The 21,406-nt window shown below is 45.9% G+C and overlaps 2 protein-coding genes across 6 annotated transcripts; one reads left to right on the top strand and one right to left on the bottom strand.

The window, feature by feature from the left end:
- Positions 1 to 275: 275 nt before the first annotated feature.
- Positions 276 to 2,767, top strand: ugt5d1 (UDP glucuronosyltransferase 5 family, polypeptide D1). Its single transcript, XM_011611672.2, has 4 exons — positions 276 to 554; positions 724 to 1,007; positions 1,092 to 1,805; positions 1,937 to 2,767. Exons 1-4 carry the CDS (start codon positions 551 to 553, stop codon positions 2,519 to 2,521), a joined length of 1,587 nt encoding a protein of 528 aa, XP_011609974.2. The 5' UTR covers positions 276 to 550; the 3' UTR covers positions 2,522 to 2,767.
- Positions 2,768 to 6,770: 4,003 nt separating this feature from the next.
- Positions 6,771 to 20,889, bottom strand: LOC101076291 (periostin). Of its 5 annotated transcripts, XM_011611674.2 has the most exons (25): positions 20,636 to 20,887; positions 19,816 to 19,914; positions 17,206 to 17,270; positions 16,969 to 17,126; positions 16,734 to 16,898; positions 16,490 to 16,636; positions 16,275 to 16,416; positions 15,399 to 15,611; positions 15,193 to 15,327; positions 14,916 to 15,064; positions 14,638 to 14,774; positions 14,063 to 14,193; positions 13,847 to 13,977; positions 12,688 to 12,790; positions 12,350 to 12,417; positions 12,215 to 12,260; positions 12,104 to 12,136; positions 9,483 to 9,707; positions 9,370 to 9,405; positions 8,596 to 8,682; positions 8,462 to 8,497; positions 7,711 to 7,755; positions 7,452 to 7,538; positions 7,344 to 7,379; positions 6,771 to 7,178 (listed from the first exon to the last, which is right to left on the bottom strand). In XM_011611674.2, exons 1-25 carry the CDS (start codon positions 20,752 to 20,754, stop codon positions 7,126 to 7,128), a joined length of 2,646 nt encoding a protein of 881 aa, XP_011609976.1. In that variant the 5' UTR covers positions 20,755 to 20,887; the 3' UTR covers positions 6,771 to 7,125. The 5 variants fall into 5 exon arrangements, with proteins under 5 accessions (XP_011609976.1, XP_029704149.1, XP_011609978.1 ...); XM_029848289.1 differs by lacking the exon at positions 12,104 to 12,136 and having other exon boundaries at positions 20,636 to 20,889; XM_011611676.2 differs by lacking the exon at positions 7,711 to 7,755 and having other exon boundaries at positions 20,636 to 20,888.
- Between the last annotated feature and the right edge of the window lie 517 nt (positions 20,890 to 21,406).

Here is a 21,406-nt window from a genome sequence, read left to right as displayed (position 1 = left end):
TAATATTCTTGGAACACGGGCTTCAGTATTGTTACAGCTGCAAAGCCCTCAAATCTCATGGCGAAAGTTACATTATGATGCTTTTTTACAAGAAATAAAATGCATACATGTCCTTCCAAAAGAAAGAAACTCGAGGGCTGTCTCAAAGTACTGGAGCTAAAAGAATAAAATGAACTTTAAACCTAAATTCCCATTGATCTGATCGCCCGAGTGGCCCGCCGGCTCAGAACGATGGGTCGGTTCGGTCACGTTGCTCCACTGCTGAAGCATTTTCACACGTCTCGCTCAAACCTTCCTCCATGCCTTTCTAAGATGTTGATTCCACGGTAGAACACTTTTGGGGTGGTTCTAGTGGGGCTTTTAAGCTGAATTTAATGCTGGTTGCATGTATGGTGCATCAGTAGCGTCCTTCACCGAAGACCACGATCACCTGTGACACACATGTCAGTGTAACTTATTTACCTGTGAAGGATCGATTCGCTCTATGCCTGGAGTTTGAACTCAAACACTGTGTGTGAACAAGGGGGATTATTACTGTCAGCACCTTAACATGGGTAAGTCACTTTCAGAAATATTAACACTTTTCTGGTAAATCTCACCCTGATTGAAATGAGCGATTCAAATGTTTCATCAAGAGGAACAGTTTTTCTCTACGATGTTTCCTCCTGAAATAGGTCCATTTCTTGAGCTCTAATATGTCACAATGCCTCTAATTCATTATAGGACCTGCACGAGAGGTTTTTCTATTTCTTGGCACATGTCTGATTTCCCTCACACCCAGTTGCTATGGAGGAAACATTTTAGTGTTCCCGTTGGACGGCAGCCATTGGGTCAATATGAAAGTTTTAATGGAAGAACTTCACGCAAAGGGACACCACCTCACTGTTCTAAGGTCTTCCACTAGCTGGTACATCCCAGAAAAATCTGACCTCTTCACATCTATTACCTTGCCAATGAAGCAAGATTTTGAAGATTTCTTCCAAATGTTCTTGAATGAGCAAATTAAGGTCTGTGATTTATGGTTTATGTTATTGAGATTTCAGATATCTGGATAATCGCCTTTTAATGACTTATGTTCCTTTTGTTTTTAGGCACAACGAGATGATGCTTCTGCCCTTACTTTCATTAAAACCACCATTGGTTTCCTTTCAATGATCGTTGAGGCCCATAACATATGGGGCGAAGTCCTGTCTCAAATGTTTGATGACCAGAAGTTCATGAAGAGTTTAATAGATGCCAAATATGATCTTGTTCTTACCGACCCTGCGATGGGAACGGGGGTCGTTCTTGCCAAATACCTGAAGCTGCCTCTCGTGCTTAATGTTCGCTGGATCACGGGTGGCGACGGTCAGTTTGCAATCGCCCCATCGCCACTGTCCTACGTCCCAGTTCCAGGATCTGGCTTAACAGATAAAATGGATTTCTTTGACCGAGTCAAGAACATGCTTTTTTATGGTATTCAGTTGTTTCAGCAGAAATATTTTATCGAGCCGAGCTATGATGCCATTTGCGCAAAATATTTTGAGGGCGGATGTGACATCATTTCACTACTTCAGGAAGCGGATATTTGGTTATTCAGGTCAGATTTTGTCTTCGACTTCCCTCGGCCAACAATGCCAAATGTCATATACATGGGCGGGTTCCAGTGCAAACCAGCCCAGCCGCTACCAGCAGAGCTGGAGGAGTTTGTTCAGAGTGCCGGGGAGCACGGAGTCATCATCATGACTCTGGGAACGCTGGTTAATGCTCTGCCCCCGGAAGTTGCCGATGAAATCGCCAGCGTCTTTGCCAAGATGCCCCAGAAGGTAACACACACTCACATCTGTCGCCTCGCTATAGGTCGATGCATCGCTGCAGCAGCCACCAGGTCCCAGTCTTGTGTAAGAAGACAGAAATCATTTACAACTTTAACAACTAAGATATGATCTCTTATCAGGTCATATGGAGGCACAAAGGGAACCATCCAGCCACGCTGGGCAACAACACCATGATAGTGGAGTGGATGCCGCAGAAAGACCTCCTGGGCCACCCCCAGACCAGAGTCTTTGTAGCGCATGGTGGAACCAACGGAGTTCAGGAGGCCATATACCACGGCGTCCCTGTGCTTGGCATACCCTTGTTCTTCGACCAGTTTGACAACCTCCTCCGTCTTCAGGAGAGAGGAGGGGGGAAGATCATCAAACTCAATGAAATTAACAGCCAGAGTTTCGAGCAAGGCCTCAACGAATTGCTCCATAAAGACAGTTACAGGGAAAACATGCAGCGGCTGTCACGCCTACACAGAGACCAGCCCATGGCGCCGATGGACCAGGCAGTCTTCTGGGTGGAATATGTGATCCGCCATAAAGGAGCGGCTCACCTTCGTACCCATTCCTACCAGCTGCCGTGGTACGCATACCACAGTTTGGATGTCGTCCTACTATTGCTGACCGTCCTGACGCTGCTGCTGCTGGCCACTCACGCCGTCATTAGTTTCCTTTGCTGCAGACGTACAAGAAAGACGAAAAGGAAACAACACTGATTAAAGTCAGAGTTGGTCTGAAAGCATCAAGTTGGACATGTTTTGGAGATTAGACTGTATAAATATATTTAACATAATGTAATAAATCTACTTTATATGGTCGCATGGCTGTGCTACCAGCTTGGATAAAAGTCATATTGCCCATATTGAAGGTATTTATCCACCATGGAAAGGCTCCAGTGATGATGAATGCTTAGAAATAAAACCTCTGACCAAGCAGTGAAGGGACCCAACGCTGTAACTCTGCTCTCGCCTCACGCATCCATTTTTGCAGATGTCCTGGCGTCAGATACTCACATTCCAGCAGAAACTCGAAGCACCAAAACTCATAAAATTAATGTCAGTACAGTATTCAAGACAACTGACAACCGAGTCTGTCCACTGAGCAATATTTGTGACTGTTAATTACTTATTATTATTTGTTGCGTAAGTCTGCCACACGTGTCAGATTAGAACAAACATCTTGACCTGCGTTCTGTCCTTTATTATTAGTTATTAGTGACGTCTTCTGTCTGTACAAATTATGTCATTTTCTTGAGTAAAATTAACGCGGCGTTAAACAACTTTTAAAAAGGATGTTTGTAGTTTCACAAAATGGTCCATTTAATTATGATCTTAATTTAAGAGTGGAGTTGATGTGATGAATTTCACCACAAACTAAAAATTCATCAAACACTGCTGGAAATATTCAACGGGGAGAAATCACCGAGGGGATTTAGGAGATCGAGGGTGGCGTTCTGTGGAGATCATCTTTGATGGAACGAGGTGAATCCAGCGACTCAAAGGTCAGCAGGTCAGGCAGAGGGTTGGAGTGGGAAGCCCATCATGAAGATGATCCATCTTTTTGACTTGTCTCTATGATCAGGCCCAGGAGCTGCCCAGGTCAAGAGGCCGAGAGCTGAGCTGAGCCTTCAGGGTCGCTGATTCACAACCACAACAGCCTCACGTAGCCAAACATTACTGAAAATCCTCTAAATCCTCCTTGATCAAGGTGCTGATAAATGTCAGTTGGCTTATATGACAATATGCGTTTCCAGTACTTTTGTTTCTTCGTCTCTATGACGGCAGCCAGAAAACCTCCACAGCCACAAACAGCCTCCAGATCCCTGTGCAAACTAGCAGGAGCAGTTGTGTAATAGCATGTTTGAATTTTGCAGCTTAACAACAAATGCACTTAAAAAAAATAGGCGCTTATTTTCTGTCTTTGTGTTTGGTTTGGTTGCAAATAGGTTTTTTTTTTTAGGATTGCCAGAAGTTTGAAGGTTGTTCCTTTTAGGCGAAAGGTCCCATTAATGTCAAAAGAAGAGTTTAAGGCGGCTCATTGGAGGAGAAAAGTCTACATCCTCCAACTTTCACAACTTTTCGATGTGGATTGTTCTGATTTTGCTGTGATGATGACTTCATTAGGTCAGATTCTTGTGGTCCGACAGCCCAACATCTGCTGTGGGGAGTGTCCACAGGGGTTTGATACATCACATTATTGGTAACTGTGACAGCTGAGCTTATGCCCCCCCCCCCTACCCGAGTCTACAAATCCCTCCCGGGATCTGGTCCTGGATCTCCTCTATCCCTGACTTCGTCTGGGTTTTTCACCCCCGTTTCTTTTGAGAATCCGTCTTGGGATCATGTTGTGCGTTCGATGCTAGCCAGGTCAGGAAACAAGCTTTGAATATACAGCTACACTCAAGAGTAAATGAAGGCTTCACAAATATTTTACAACATTTTAAAAGTTACACAAAAATGAAATATAAGCAGAGAAAAGCATCGAACTTCTTACTTCTTTAAAGATAACACTTTATCCTGAAACCTAAAATTGATTTTTAAAGATTCAAAAAGTCATCCACATCACAGGAGTATTAATATATCACGTCCTATTATGTAAACATTATAAAAGGTGTTCCGCAAGGCTCGGTGTTCGGACCCATCTGATACAATCTGTGTTACTCTGCCTCAATGCAACATCGGGAACATCTTCTAACCTCCACTGTGGAGAGAAAACAGAACATCCCAAGGCCAGTCAGCACGCACAACTGGGGTGAAAAAACATCCAGATGGACCATGATTGGACATGAGCAGAAACCACAGCAAACCCAGTATAAAGTGGAGCGACATGAGAAGGTCCCACAGGCCAGACCAGGTGACTGGCAGGGATTTTAGGTGCTGACAGATGTTGGAGCTCATGTCAGTCAGCATGAAGCAAAGCTCAAAGAAGGTTTTAGTCAAAGGTGTCTCTACCACAGAGACACACATATCAGCCGTTAGTCCCTCAACGCTCAATAATATCTGGACAGAGGTCTGAGTGAGTCCTGCACGACCACGTCAGGTTCTCTTTACTGATTTATGGGATGTAGTGATCATTTACACTATGAAAAGCTAAAAATGTTGTTATATGAGATGTTTTCAGTCATAACCAGCATCTCTTAACAATCTTCATGGATCAACTCTGGTGATGCATCTGATGAGATGAGAAGTTGGAAGTGCTGGATCACTGGGTCGCACACGCTCGTGCACGCTCACACGCACACAGACATATGCAGCATGACATCATTGCCTCCACAAATCACATTATTGAACAGTGTTAAGTGATGTGTGGAGCTTTTACAGATGGTCCGGTTCTGCTCTGGTCCTCTCTGCTGCCATCTGTTCGGTTCTCACACACCCGCCGTGTGAATTTGATTCCCAACAGACCACATTATCTGCTGCATTAAATCATAGAATTAAAAGGAAGAGAGCATGTAGCTTTATCCTGCGTACATGTTCATCCAATCTTAGTCTGGGCTACTGAGCTGGCAGCATGTTGGGTTCGAGCGATGGGTTCTAATCTGCTTTATTAGTGTGTCGCGTCTCTGCCGGACGTTTTATTCCTGCCTTTCAACTGGGGGCGTCCACAGCTTACATCTGTTATTTTAGTTACTGTTGATCACAGATGTTGGTTTTTTTATCGTTCTGGGAAACCAGAACAAGATCTTCCCTTTTGTAAGATGGGTTACATCATCTCACAACTTTGAGTTTAGCTTCAACCTGCTGGAATTATTTAGAAATGGAGCCCAAAACGAAGCGAGGAAGGAAGGAAGGAGAGTTGACGGGGGAGATTTTGACCCGTCCATGAAATTCCTCAGCCCAGTTTCCTTCCAGTGCTTCCAAATAAAAACACATGCAGGCACAGATAAGAGTATTTCATTATCTTTACATGTTCTGTCGTCTTCTAAGAAAATACAGTGTGTTTGAGCAAAGCACGGCAGATGCTTAATTTAAGAAGAAAATACTGGATTTAGCGGCAGAATTAAGATGGAACAGCTGATATGGAAAAAATAGGATAGTAAGATGAAGACGAGTAAGAGGAGCCAGATGAGGTGAGGTCTACATAATTCTACATTATGCCCAGAGGTCTGGATTCATTGTGTACTTTTTAACATCAGTTCAGTTTAATCAAATGTGTTGTTGGACAGATTTCCCTCAGCACACATCGGTACGTCTGCCGATATTTCCCTACATCGGTGGGGCCGTTCCATGGAAGACTCCTGGAGCCATTCATCTGAGAGCTGTTCAAACATGCTAGCTGTTATTAGCACGTCTGACAGGTCCTGTGTGAGAATGCCTAGCTCACAACTTCTCAATCTTAAACTGCCTCCAGAAAAGATTGGGCATATTTATGATGCGTGCTTCTGCAGAAGAACATATAATGTCATCTACATGCTCCAGGAGCCTTCTGTAGAGTCATAACTTTCTGGCATGCCTCCATCTTTTATAGTACCTCAGAATCAGAATCAGAATCAGGTTTATTGCCATTGTTCATGTAATACACAGTATTACACAAGCCAGGAATTTGTCTTGGCCTTGCCTCTGATGAACGAACAAATTTGAAAACAAATATAATATAATATATAAAACTGAATCAGGACAAAGCTGCGTGTTTATTAGACAGAACATTTGTGCACACATATTGTATTTATACCTCATACCATTACGGTTGTAAATATTAAAGTAAATTAGGTCATAATGTATTTAATGTGAAGGGTTTCAAAGTCCATATATGTTGAGTTCCATGAAATATATGTTGCCATGCTACCAGATGAACAGCTAGCATGAAGCGGAACCCCATATTGTGCTTTTCTAGATTTCTTTAGTGCTGCAGGACAACGCGTGTTTATCTTCTGGACAGATTCTCACTCTAACTTCAGGTGGTGTAACGGTTCGTGCAAATGTCCCATATTTTGCTGGTGTTTCCATAAAGAACGACTGAGAAATGTGTAAAAGACTGGAATGTTTAATTTTCATTAGGTCATTTACAGAGAAACACTGAACTGTGATATTATTGAGAATTCACAAAGAGTTAAAACAAACCCAAATAAAACGTATTTCAGACTATTTTACCAAGCTGTTATTAATCTTATTATTTTAAAAAAAGAATCACGTCACTGTTAAGAATATGTATAGCACCTTAGACATAACGTTCCAGGTCATATTATGGAGGCAAAAATCATCTCTTCTTCCCATAAATCCCAACAGTTTTGGTGGTTTGGCTGCTCTGAGCTCTGCCTGCTGCTCCACAGCTTTTCCTCAGCCCCAGCGCTCCATGGATGCTGCTCAGTCCCTGTTGCTGCTCATTGCTTTGGGTTACGAGGACGCTTGACCAACCTTCTCCTCCTCATTCCAGCTGTGTGAGAGGAGACATTGATTGGAGGGAAAGGTAGGCGCAGGGTTAGGGTTAGGTGACCAAATACAGAGATGAAAATCACAAAAAGAGCAGCAGCAGCATCTGACGGGTGTCAGAGTCTTTGGTTCTGATCCACAGTAGATGTGCAGGAACGTGTCAACTTACGTGGAGGCTTCCTGGCAGCGGAGTATCGACCTCCCTCTGAAAAAGAGTCCGCACGTTGAACCAATGCATGACATCAGAAGCACCGCCCAGATGTGCACGTGACCTCACCTTTAATGATTTTGGTAATTCTCTCCGATTCGGCGTCGATCAGCTGTGGGTTGCTGTGGATGGTGGTGATCTTGGAGAAGTCTGGGCCTGAATGTTTCCCAACAAAACCAGAAGCATAAAGTCATTTTTAATGCATCAGATCCTCGTTTCTCCAGGAAATCTCTAATATTCTACAGAATAATAATAATAATAATAATACAGAAAGAAAACAATGACACATGGGAAAGAGAAGGCTGTGAATGGTGCGAGGAGATCCTACCCTTAATGACATAAGGCTCGTTCACCGTGACGACTCTGGATTCACCTTCAGACGGGTGTTGGAGAAGTGTTGAAAGTCAGTTAACGACTTAGCAACAGTACTGACAGACTGACAGGTACAGGTGTCCCTAAACACACCTCCTCCACCACCACCACCACCAAACAAAACACAGAGGTAGGCTTCATTAGCACACACACGCACACACACACGCACACACACACGCACACACGCACGCACGCACGCACGCACACACACACACGCACGCACGCACGCACGCACGCACGCACGCACACACACACACACTTGCGCACAGAGAACCAGCTCTTTATCTCAAACCAGTCAGTTCAGCATGAGGGAAGCAGTTGCACCAGAACACCCACGTGCACTCAGAAGATATTAGCTGAGCAGAAGAGATGGACAGACACCAAAGTGATGATGCAGTGGGAGAAGAATGCACCCAAACTGCTGTGTTAACTTGTCTGGGTCTAAAATCACCCTGAACAATGACCAATCAGCAGTCTTTGCTGGAACGGATCTCTCTCTGTTAATGATTGCGATCCCATTAGAACACTGATTAAAGAGCCTTTGGCTGCGCTACTGTGAGGCAGCAGAACCTCTGGCCAGAACATGGCAGCGAGACCACGGTGGAGATAGAGAAGCTTCCATTTAGCCTTTGACCCACCAGAGATAGCCAGAAAGCCCCTAGTGATGCACACCATGGTTCATGCTCTCCTGGGTTGGAGAAACAGACCTGCAAATATCTTTCCCTCTGCATCCAGACTTGCGTCTGTAAGGAGTAAAATTTGCTTCGTTAACTGTAAACGTCTAAACGTCTGAGACCGGCATCAAAAGCGCTAATCAAGAGCTGCACTTGTGACACTTTACCTTTAATAAGTTTGATAATTCGCTCTGATTCCTCTTCGGTCAGATTTGAGCTGCTGTGGATGGTGGTGATCTTGGAGATTTCTGGGACTGAATTTTCCCCAACAAGCCACAAGTTTCACATCATTATAAAATCCATCAAAACCTCTTTTCAACCTCAAAATTTCAAATAATCCTCGTGGAGAAAAGAATGCAGGAAGGAAATACAGAAAAATATCAAAGAAGGCCCAAAATGGAGTATGGGGAGCCTCATCAGGGACGGATAAGAGGAATCTGGCTTCACCTTCAGATGGAGAGAGATCATTACGGCTGCACATCCCATAATGTTACATTGTGATTCCCAAAAGGCTCCAGCCTTCCACCACTGATCTATCATGCCAAGAACGGGATACCCATCCGTAGAGGAAGAGACACCAAACCGATGATGCACCAGGAGACTGCAAACGTGACAAAACCTGATCTTTCTGACCCAAATAGGCCCAAATCCTGTTCCTGTGCAAGAATTCCAAACCTGCCTTTGGCCCTTAAACATCCAATAGCTGCTTTACTGTGGTGCCATTCTCATATTTTCAGTGTCTTCCTTTTCTGACAGTTATGAAAAGGCGTCAACGGAACTTCAGGCCAGAATACAGCAGCCAGAGCAGAGAGGGATGTGAGAAATGATTGGAAAGCTCAGCGTGTCTGATTGTGTTACTATATGAACACAAACAGGATCTTGAGTTAAGATTAACATGTTAAAAGAGAAGTCAGAAGATTGTTCTCAACTGTCCAGCTAACCTGTAAGTATCCTTCCCTCTGCATCGTGACCAGCACCTGGACGGAGCAAAATGTCTGTTAGAGAGACCTTCTTTCCAGATATGAACCACACGACCCCCCCTTTGGAAACTCACCTTCAATGACTCGTGTGACCTGGGTAATAGACGGTTGACTCTCGATCACCCTGGTCAGTGTGGTGATTGAAGGCTCCCCTTCCACGACCACTCTTGTGAGTGTCGGCTCCGTCTCGATGACTCTGGTGATCTTGGTGATGGTCGGCTCTCCTTCAATCACCTTGGTGAAGGTCTTGACTGAGGATTGACCGTCAATGACTCTGGTGAACTTTGTCTCTTCGGGAACTGTGTGGAGGAAAAACAGCTCTTGCAACATGTGGCGTGGACACGTATCGGTGCTCATTCCGAGCATTCTTTATCAAATATGGTGCCAAAAGTTGCAAAAAAGAACCATGTAGTTAAAATGATCTTTTATGATCTTATATGATTGAGCCTGAAAGAATACTAATGCAGGAGATGCAACTTTCCTCTCACAATCCTAATGGTTCCCAAAGCTCCCTGTTCTGATCATTTCACGCCTTCTCTTCCAGACGTTCACACCTCTGCATCCGTGGCACCTTTACTAAAGCTGTGGTAGCATCACATTAGCTTTTAGCCACAATAAGATCTAATCTTGCTTTGTAAACATTCATCTGATTAGATACCTCAGAAAATGTGAGGAACTGATTCAGCTTTTACCTCAGTAAGAGTTGGGAAATATTCCCCTGAAGCTATCGAATGATCTACTGCCATCAACTTTCCGCTACTTAAAGGAACCAAAACACGTTTCCAAATTGCTCTTAGAACCTTTTTGGTCTGGCGGGTCACGATTAGCTTCTCTTTGTATGTTGTCCATAGACACAGCTTTAATCATAAAATCATACAGTTTTTCTGGGCTTTTGAACTGTGGAACCAGTCCGGTCGAAACCTGGGAGGTTTATTGGATTATTGGTAAAACATGGAACAAAAGCATGTAATCAAAAATCCTAATCTAATTCTGAAAATTATTTATCATTAACCAGTCATTGTTCAGTCCATACGGGTCAAAGCCATAACCACACGTTTGTTACAGTTCAGATTATCTCGCAGATTAGAGCTGTTAAAGTTCCCATAAAAGGCCGGTAAAAAAGAAACAGATCAGAACAGAAGAGAGTTGCAGGCATTGATGGAAAGCTGAACAAAGTTTTAGATTTCAGCGTCTTAAAAGCAAAAGTTGGATATGATTTTTTTCCAATTTGATAGACACAGATTGGGAACACGTGAAGAGAATTCCCATCAGGACCAGATGCCTCCATAAAACCAAAACCCATAAAAGCTTTTTAAATTTTCATCTTCTGAGGGGAGATTTCTTGGTAAAGGGCCCATATTTATATGTGTGATAAAGACTCAAGAGCCGACAGATGTTTGATTGGATCCGTGACCTCTCCGGTAATCAAAATCAGGTTTTCCTATTTCAAAGTACTTTATTAAGTTATGTATCATTTTTTATTTTCAAACATGGTCTCATTTCTTAATAGGAAGCAACAAGCTCCGGCACATAATTAATTATTGTGGATCTGAACATTCTGCAGGTCAGTTTAGAAAGATTATTCTTTTAAGTTCTTCCTTCTCATTAACTTTCTGGATGGGTCGGATGTGTTCTGATCCAACATTCCCAGTAAATCACAGAAGAATCATTTGTTTGTTTTATGGTGTTGAGCTGTGAACCCCAGAGAGTGACCCAAACCTCAGCAGTAGCTGATTGGAACCATTAAACGTGTCTCCTACATGGCTCAGTAGGTTCTAGTATTCATATTCTACGTTGTGTGCTTCTGATTCTCCATTTTCATCCATCACCAGCATGTTTTGACAGTAATAAAACATAAATTGGAAATCATAAAACAAAATTCCATTTGTTTGTCAGTAGTGATTCTTCACACAAGTGTTCAGAACCAAACCTAAGTAGCAAAGTAGCATTTCCGCAGCTAAAGTTGACACACAAATCAATGACTAAAGTAGTAAATATGCTATTAAATACGTGGCTGCTCCTCAAGTGGCTGAGAGAAATGAGAGCTTTTACAACCCTTCCTGGAGGATCTACACTCCCGCAGCTCTGCTGTGAATATATTAAATGCTTGATAATGTTGTCCATTGCATATTCAAATCATTAGTTTGAGCACGAGTGAAGGTGTAAACCAGCTCCTAAAGCTACAGCTCTGGTGTGTTTGCATGACTTGTGGCCGTCTTGGAGGATTCTAATGGCCCAAAACTGCCCAGGAAAGAATACTCCAATAGTAAAGAGTCCCAGAGCCATAGCAGATAGAGTCCTATTCATGAAGTGAAGTGTCCTCTCGTGTTAGGAATACAACACCTCTACTGGTCATACAGCGGGTGGTGGGGCCCTTTAAGGCATCCTGCCGTTGGTCCCAACCCCTCTGAACTGAAACTGGAGACCAGCTCATGGTCTCGGACGCTGCAGGGAAGTGACAGCCTGATGACCGCATCCCTCAGGTAGCTAATTCGACACTGCAGGCGGTCCAACAAAAGCAAGAAAACCGGTGGAGAATCGGCAGAACTAAAGGGGGGGACCGTGAAGAAGCCCTAATGGAGTCGGAGGACCACTTGCAAGTCATTTGGCGTGTGGCCACTTGGTCATTTTTTAAACAAAGACCATATTCACGTTACCCCACTGCTCTGTAATACTGCCGTTCTAGTTGTCTCACCTGTTTCGATGTAATGTGTCTCAACAATCTTCTCTGTGGAAAGAGTCTTTGGTCTTTAGTGGGTCTACGCCAGCTTGATTTATCGTACAGTGACAGTGGAAGAACACTTACTGAGGAAGGTGAGCGGGATCTCAACGTACCGATATCCAGAGACAAACTGGAGGCAAGAAAGAAGACCAAAATTACATATATCCTGCACACCATAAGCTACTAAAGTACTGATCATCGGGTCGACTGTCTCTTGACCTTGATATGAATGAATCTGATCAGCTTCTTCAGCAGGACCAGGAGGTCCTCCCGGCCCACGGGCAGGTCTGCAAGTGTCATCGGAGCAACATTAGATTCCACATTGGACTCTAAATATTTTCATGCGACACAATTCAGGTCTGAGTGGAGCTGCAAGAAATTTGGTGAAGCGTCTTTTCTCCACCCCTGTACGTTGCTGCTGCTCAGCGACCAAAGGTCCTGGGCTGTCCTAGTCTAGTCTGGGGCAGGTCTGGAAAGGAGCCACACCGGTACCACCTTTGCACCTGAGCCAGCGCAGAGTTCAGCGCTTTTATCCATTTTTACATGTTAGAGCTCACCTGGGGGATAAAGAACATTCTTCACCACATGGATCACACCGTTAGTTGCCATCAAGTCACTGGTCGGCACGTCCACAGAGTTGACCTGGATAGTGTTGTTGACCTGCGAAGGGCCAGACATTACTGATCACAGTCTGATTAGCGCAGCAGCATCAAGGGTCAGTGGTTATAAAAGGGTTCCTTGATGAAAGGCTTTGAGGTTAAGTAAAGTTTAACAGGATGTGTTCTCTATTGTTGTCAGATCTGGGATCCCATCCATGATCATGTTCCTCCCCTGCCTTTTCCTGTAACCCACTCGCTAGCTAAGCTGAGTTGTACCGTTGGCATTTCATCCTCTTTTTAAAAAAAAATGTTTCCGTGAATTTCATTTGCGTCTTTTTATGCTTTTTAATGATCTTTTCCTCTTGGTGAGTGACATCAGTCTTGGAATTACCTTGCTGAGGTGTTATCCTGATAAATCTGACACAAAGCCTGATAATAAGGAGAAAAACAGAACAAAAAAGCAGGTAGAGGACGTGAGAACGTCACTCGGAAGGTCTGGTCTGGTCAGATGGAAAGGAAACTAAGAATATCTGGTGTTCTGGCGATATCCAGCTTAAAAGGAGCAGATTAGCTGTGAGGCTACTGTGGAACACTGGGAAGGACTGATTTCGACTTGGGAAACTCTGAGGAAAATGTGAACAAATGTGGTCATCTGAGCCGCGGCACACACAAATGAGAAAATCAGGCTATTTTTACGTTATTCTCATTTCCTGTCCACATGTTGGATTCACCACTAAATCAGAAGAACGGATTTATTGCTGGAAAGACTCTGTTTTAGACCAGCCGATTCACAGCGAGCAGTTCACAGGAAGCCCTTTTTTACATTTTAAGTGGGGTTTTTTTGGGGGGGGGGGCGCATTTTACAATCATAATTCTAGGTTTAATTTATAAAATAATTTCCTCTAAATACATTTACCTCAAAGTGATATGTAATCAGGAACAAATGTATTCACATACCCCCCTTGAGGACTATTTTATTCTATATTCACTTTTACTTTAAAGATCACGCTGCATTTGGGTTAGATGTGCAGGAAGAGTTCAACAGTTTTGAAGAAGAGGGAAGTTTTAATCCTTCTGTTTCTGAGGACCAGAGAATCCACGTCAGAGGGATACGTACAGAAAAGACGTGGAGGTTGTTGCCCTGCAGGGTCTTGAGCATATTGGTAACTCCTCCCTCCAGCCCTCCATTGATGAAGATCCCGTTGCTGAAGTGATACAGCAGAATGACCCTCAGGGCGTTCACGTCGCCTGCCATCCATGACACGAAGCCACAGCGGTTAAACCAACGTCTCATGTGTCATGAAGCTGCTTCTCATGTTTGGAGGGTGCTCACTTTTCAGTAGCTCAAAGTCACTGGGGGTCAGACCATCGAAGGCCTCGTCGGTGGGTGCGAAGATGGTGTAGGAACCTTCCTGCTTCAGCAGACCAGTCAAGCCTGCTACTTCCATCAGAGACAGGAAAATCCTACAGTCGAAACAAAACGGCATGAAGCAGACGTTCTGACCCGCAGCAGGATCTAGTGAAGGAGGCAATGCCGATGTTTTAATACCAAAGCAGCACTGGATTAAAAACTAATGCGTTACTCCTTAGTAACAGGATTATAGTGGCTGAGAGGCTGGAGTGTATCTTGGCAGGACCTGTGTGGTCCTGGCCCCAGAGGTGAGCTCCTCCCCACCTCTAGGGCCAGGACCACACAGGTCCTGGCCCTAGAGGTGAGCTCCTCCCCACCTCTATGCTACCTCCTTCGCCTGTGAAGACATGTCTGATTTCTGCTCAAGCTCAGCTTATTTTCTCAAGAATAAGCCACGTCACCGCTCTGCAGGATGTAACTAGCTTAGATCTTCGTTGTTGGATGACACCAACTCGACTTCAGAGTCGCTCCTTTACGAAGTGATGAGACGGGCTTACTTGAACCGGCCGTCCAAAAGCAGGAGCTGATAAATGGTCTTATCGGCTGGTTTGATGATGGACCTCATGACGTGAAGAGCGCTGTTGCTTCCCTCTTTGCTGCCACGCAACATGCAGGCGTTTTCTATGCAGACGGCCTTTAAAAAGAACATTGGGGAACAATTAGTGGTTTTTGGAAACTGTAGATAAACTTAGCAAATATTAAAGAGTAGATTTAAAAATGTGACACGTCAAAGTATGATTAATAAACTGTCCTGAAGGGGGCCGAGCGGCCTCACCGTGCGGTAGATGAAGACGCGCAGCAGTTTGCCTGCCAGCGTCTCCAGCAGCTGGCCGCTGTAGAGCTCGCTCAGGGTAATCTTCAGCTTCAAGATGTGGTTCTCCAAAATGGTCCTGAGGAGCCTCCTGTCTGTTGACATCACTTCATCTAACACAAACAAACATCGGGGCCGTAAATCCAAAAGCCTCAAACACACGGCAGGAGTTCCCAGATGCTCCACTGTGAGGACAAAAGCACATTTTTCCGGGGAAGGCTTTGTTTGGGGAATAACTCACTGCTGAAGGCGCTGTTGACGGGAGCGAGGATCGTGTATTCTGTCTTTGGACGCATGGCAGCAGCCAGACCCACTTCAGACACCATGTTGCTGAAGGTCTTCTGGGACTCTCCTATCAGCTCCAGACCCTCCTTAGCTGATGGGAATCACGACACGTCTAGTTTGCTTTTGGACAGGACGAACTTTGGATAGCTTTACGTTGTTTACCTGAGTCAGGGATGAGGACCCGGTCGATCAGGTGGATGACGCCGTTGGTGGTGACGATGTCCTTCTTCAGCACCATCTTGATGCCGTTGACTGTCAGGCTGTCGCCGTCGCAGCCGATCTCTACGGTGCTGCCCTCGGCGGTCTCAAACACCGATCCCGCCATGATGGCTTCGGAGCACTGGGCGCTGTTCAACAGGTGGAAGTTGACCAGCGCTTGGTGGGACAGACAGATTTGCAGATTTAACAGCAGGACTTTTATTTTATTATTATTATTTATTATTTTTATTATTATACAGTTTTACACAGCTGGGAGTTAAAGTGGAACAAGAAATGATGGCCCACACAGACAATCCAGACAAAACCCTCCAAATCCACAGAAATCTCAACAAAATAAATGTTGATCTGTTGGCCAAGTTGATCTGGGTCAAACCGTTCAGACACCAGGCGCACGGCTCCGCTTCGCCTTTATTTTGGAAGCTGTTCCATCAACAGCGCGTCTGTTAGCCAAGCGTCTGTTAGCCAAGCGTCTGAGAATTTAGCTGAGGCTATATTGGTTTCCCCGAGTCGATAAATCACTGCACGTATCATAAAGTGCCTTCATGTCGAGAAAAAAGGCTCTTGCTAGGCCAGAGAGGAGGGAGACGCTGCCAGTGACACAGCAGTTTCCTGTTCCCATGTTTACGGTTTGTGTCTCCTCTCTGACGAGATAAGCTGGAGATCACTGAAGTCTGGATCACAGTCCATGCTAATCGGATCAGCCGTTTTTGTACAGTTTGGAATCAGTGCGGCCGTTTCCAGAGCCGTCAGACTATAGGCTGGATAAAATGACGTAGCAAAGTCAATCAAGAATTCTGTGCTAACAAGGATCGAGCGTACCTGCGATGACGTTCTTGTTTCCCATCATGCGTTCCAGGTGTCCCGGGCTCAGCCTGTTAAAGGCCTCATTAGTGGGAGCAAACAGAGTGTACTGGCCTGGCCTGCCCAGTTTGTCCATCGTACCGGACGCCAGAGCTGCAGCCTGGGGGGACGGATGTGTTACGCTTCTCTTTGCTTTTGATTGTTAAAGGTCATTCATCAAATGTTTGACGTACGCTGAAGGAGGAGAGCTCGTCGTCTACATCCAGCACGTCCTGAATGGTGCTGCCCACGGCGCTGATGACCCGATCAATTACGTGCACCACGCCGTTCGTGGCCACCTGGTTACCGTGGACGATCCTGGCACAGTTCACGGTCACGATCTTCGCAGCGAGGACATTTTTCAGACATTACAGGGAACCATTTGGGAACTGGAAGTATTTTCTTTCTGATTTGTTCAGTTTTTGTGTGAAAACTGACCCCGTTTGAGTAGTGGTTGATGTAGAGGCCCAGGTTATTGTACATGGACGAGATGCTGATGCCGTTCTTCAGGTCTTTGGTGAGCAGACGGCGGTTCACCATGTGGAAGTGAAGAGCGTTCTTCAGCTCCACGTTCACGTTGCTCTCCAGTGAAGCGCGCACGGCCTGGAGACACCGCGAGAGTTAAGGATCCGGTGCTCCGCCGGCGTGGCTGCATGGTTACTGGGCTACTCACAGGGTCCAGTTGAGCCCAGGCGTCATCGCTGGGGGCAAACATGGTAAAGGAGCCTTTGCCTTCCAGCCCCTCCCTCATTCCTGCCATCTGAGCATACTGCTGAGTGGACGTGGCGTGTAGGAGACCCAGAGTGCCATAAACATGGTCAATGGGAGCCACTGGGGGGACAGCAGACGAGGTGGGAATGCACATCCCATAATAGTGGTGAACAGGTCATTCTGAAGTGTTGCCATCTACCTGCAGGGCATCCTCTCATGCCTTCCAGCTTCATGTAGCCAGGACAGCACTCATACAGGACCACGCTTTTAAAAAGAAGAAGGACAAATGTGCTTGAGATGGTCTGAAGACCCACAGACACGAGCGAACATTGTGAGGGACTGGAATTTGGCTGACGTGTTTTCCAGAAGCAGCCTCGATGAGAAGTCAGTGATTCCACCCCGAAAACCAAGAAGACAAGCGGCAGGGCTACATCTCTCTCAAGTGTCTCTCAATACCGCAATAAATAAAAGTGGGAGCGACATGTACAAGCCTCCAGCTTAAATATTCTCTCTCTTCAAAATGATGTGAGCAGTATTTCTTTGAGCTGTCACATGCAGCAGCCTGGCCATAGTCTCATGGATAGATGCAGACTGCAGGCCCACATTCCCCAGGAAATTGGGGATTTGCACTGTTTATGCTCCTCTAGTAACTATACGTTTGCAACCACCAACAGGGTCTCCTGTCCCACGTTTCTGCTTCTTGATTTCTGAGAGTTCCTCCAACCAAAACAAAGTATTGACCCACAGCTGATGCTGCTGCCAGTAAATGAGCCTTTAAACGGGGGTGGGGGGGTCTGAACGTGTGAAAACGGACCTCAGGGAGTCCGACGAGGCCCGCTAGCGCTCCAGCGCAGCTGCTGCAGTGACGCACACGCGAGTGTACAAGTGCACTGGTGATTTAGGTTTAACAGAGGCTAAAAACAAGCCGGGCTTGTTTGTCTGGGACTGATGTGACCGACAGCGAGAAGGAACCGAGCTCAGCAACCTGCTGACGTTCTGCACTGAAAAGGCTCCTCTGGGGCGGCAGCGACACAGGCCCAGAAAGCTGGAGGAAGTTTAGCTGCACTTTAACCCAAAGAGCTCTGCAGGCACCAGTGGGGGGGCTGATTGAGTTTGGTCTCTATCGTCCTTCTTCTCCAGCCAACGTTCTCATATGACAAATAAGAAGCTTGTTCTCCTCTCAGCAATGACCATCCGTGATTTATTGTGCAACTGCTCTCTGGCGTGCACCCCCCCCCCCCCCCCCCCCCCCCACACACACACACACACACACACACGTGCGTTCGGGAAGCCTCGATGGTGAATCCTCTTTATTACTTGAATTGACTGCAGTCATTCTCTCCTGTGTCTTTAACTGCTTTAATCTAAAGTCCGTAAATATCCGCGCGCACGGCTGGATAATAGATGCAGCACTGACAAGTGACAGAACCAGAACCAGAACCAGCCAGCAGAGGACGGCCGGCCCACCTGATGTGGCCTCCAGATGAGCAGTCGAACGGCCCCAACCCACAGAAACACAAAGTTTGGCTGGAACCTACAGACAGGTTCCCGCTCCGCTCTCTTATGTAACCGGGACTCCGGAGCCGCCTCAGGACCCTTCTGATGGATTTCACTGGAAGTGAGATTCATCGTGCAACACGGTTGTGGTTCGACGCATCTCGTCACCTCTAACACGGTGCCAGCGCGACTTCAAGGGGTCGGATTTCAGAGCAAATGCCCAGTTGTGTGTTCAGTTCTTCAATATTCCGGCCCGTTGGTTCGAGACCTGAAGGCTGCTGCAGCGTCTGTCATCGGCGCCCGTCGGGCCGATATGATCGCAGCTGTGTGGATTTCCTCCGCTGCATCTGAACAATGCGCTCGCTGTGTCGGTGGGGAAAACAGATCAATTCATGTCTGGCATGTTCTCGCTCCAAAGATTCATTTAGTTGGCTCATGAAAGCAGCACATCTGATGGATGTGTAGTCTCACTATTTAGACACTGTAAACTAGGGAAAAAGATTTAGCTATTATTCAATATGGTGAAAACATATTAACTAATGAGTTATAAGCAGAGACGGAAATAAATCAACATAATGGGATTTGTAGATCGTCCCCTAATGTTTTATTATCTGGGCTCTTTTTCTGGTTTTTAATGTAATTTTAGTGGCTGTAATGAAAAGGAATCACTTCTGGGCCATTCTTCCACTCTCATCCTTTAATCTCCAGAATTCAAATACAGCTGCAGGTTTAAAAAGGCCCGTGACTAGAACGGTGTGTTTGTGTGCGTGTCCACACATGCGCTCTCCTGCACGCCTGACCAGAGAGGAAATCAGGAACAGCGAGCGTCCCTTCTCATTTCCGAGCACGCTGGCTCACCTGCTGTGCAGCTAAGAGCTCCATCCGAGCCTTTCACTCCATCCGCTCATCAGCACTCATGTCCCACTTTCATTCATGCTGCATGTGAAAGAGGGGCTGGAACACAACACACCATTTCTGCCTCATGTCACAGGTTTATGTGGGAGGGGGGTCAGATTTCATGGCTTAGGGGGCTTCGTGACGCACCTCATAAAGGCAGGAAAAGGGTGACGAAGACTAAAGTCGGTGTTTACAGGCATGTAACGAGGCCACGGCTGTCATGTGAGAAGGGGCTAAATGTTCAATAACCTCCTGTGTTTACATGCTTTTAAGGAACGTCATTATTTCAAAGTCAGGTGGGGGCAGAAAAGGCTGAGGGGCCACACAGAACAGGACCTGAACTCTAGTTCAAAGTGGCGGAACTAAGAAAGCTTGAAGAGAAACAAGCGTGAATGCAGGCTGGGTTGAATCTTACGCCTTCTTGCTGCAGATGGATCCTTTGTACCAGTTCCTACACGTGCTGAAGTACTTCTTTTTGGTCCCCATGACCTGCTGCAGAGCGCACACATTGGGCCTGGAAGAGGAGGTCCGAGGAGGGAATGTGAGATGGAGGGAAGGTGGGGAAAGGTGAGTCAAAGTGTGGGGGATGCAGGAAGGTGGGGGAGAGGGGGGAGAGGGAAGGTGGACAAAGAGAAGGTCGCTGAGTTCAACTCAGGAAATCATATTTGTTCAAGTATTTCTCATTAAACTTCCTCTCAGCAAAGATTTGCAGCGTCTGTTGCTCGTTCGCATCATGAAATTAACTATTTGAAAACAGTTGAAAACAAAAATCCTCCTAAAACATGATGAGTCACCAGCATTCTGTGTATGATACCACCCAAGATATACGTGGAACCTATAGCCACACAGAAATGCACATAAATAAAAATCTAAATAAAGTTGCACTTTATTTAGATTTGAAGACGTGAAGAAATCTTCAGTCTCGAGTGGCTCTGTTATTATCTAGTGGGCATCACAAATCATCACAAATGGATTATCTACTAATTACAGAAAGGAACAAAGTTCCAGAAACCTCAAAGAAATACGACCAAGTTAAGTTTCAAACACAGAACCGAGCCCACGATTCATCCCACACTAATTTAATCAGAATACTGAGCTTCCTTCTGTGATGTGGCTCAATTAGCATCGTTTTAAACAGCAGTTTCACGATGCCAGAACACACAGACCACCCAAGCAAATGATCGGAACTAATGAGCAGTAATCCGGGCCCCCGCCCCGCAGGAGCCTGGCCTTACCCTTCTTTCCTGGCCCGTATGCGACTGTGGCTGACGATCTTGTCATACGCTGAAGAATCGACGCTCGCTAGAGAGCAGAGCGCCACCAGCACAAAGGTCACGGGGAGAAGCGGGTTCATCCTGGTAGTTATCAGTCCTCTGCACAGCGGGGGGCACAAACACACACGCTCCTCCTGTGCACAGCACACGGCCGACGTATATGTGAGAGGGAGCTTTTAAACAGCGGCTCTATGTCAAGCACACACCCGTGCAGAAATCACCCACCCACCATTTTCCATAACATTACCTCCCAGTCTCACCCACACACACCCCTCGTCGGTCAAAATCCTCCCCCACCTCCGAGCACACTGAGGTCACGTCTCTCCCTCCCTCACATTGTTTCACCAGTGAGTTTCTTTACCACCGTAACGTCCCAGAGCACCCGAGACACCCTGTGATATCACAGCTCATCAGCGCAGCGTCGGCCTCCAGCACCACTGACAAATTAAGGTTCTGAAGCATTTAGACAGCGGCACAAATGTTCCTCTCACTCTGGAGGAAAACACAAGTTCATTCATGTCAAGGATCAAGGGGTTGTGAAGACGCTGGCTGATGTTTCCACTGCTGCACGCACACACACGCACACACACGCACACACACGCGCAGAAAGGTGGAACACACACCTTTGGCTTGGATTTGCATTTTTTTAACGGTGATCATTGAAAGGACGGGTTTGAGGAGGATTCATCCTTTCCGTGAGCCTGACTTTTCCTGGATTCATCACTGTGCCTC

The sequence above is a fragment of the Takifugu rubripes genome, chromosome 15, assembly GCF_901000725.2.
Source record: "Takifugu rubripes chromosome 15, fTakRub1.2, whole genome shotgun sequence".
NCBI lineage: Eukaryota > Metazoa > Chordata > Actinopteri > Tetraodontiformes > Tetraodontidae > Takifugu > Takifugu rubripes.
The sequence above is the reverse complement of the archived record's forward strand: the minus strand, read 5'-3'. Positions and strand labels throughout refer to the sequence as shown.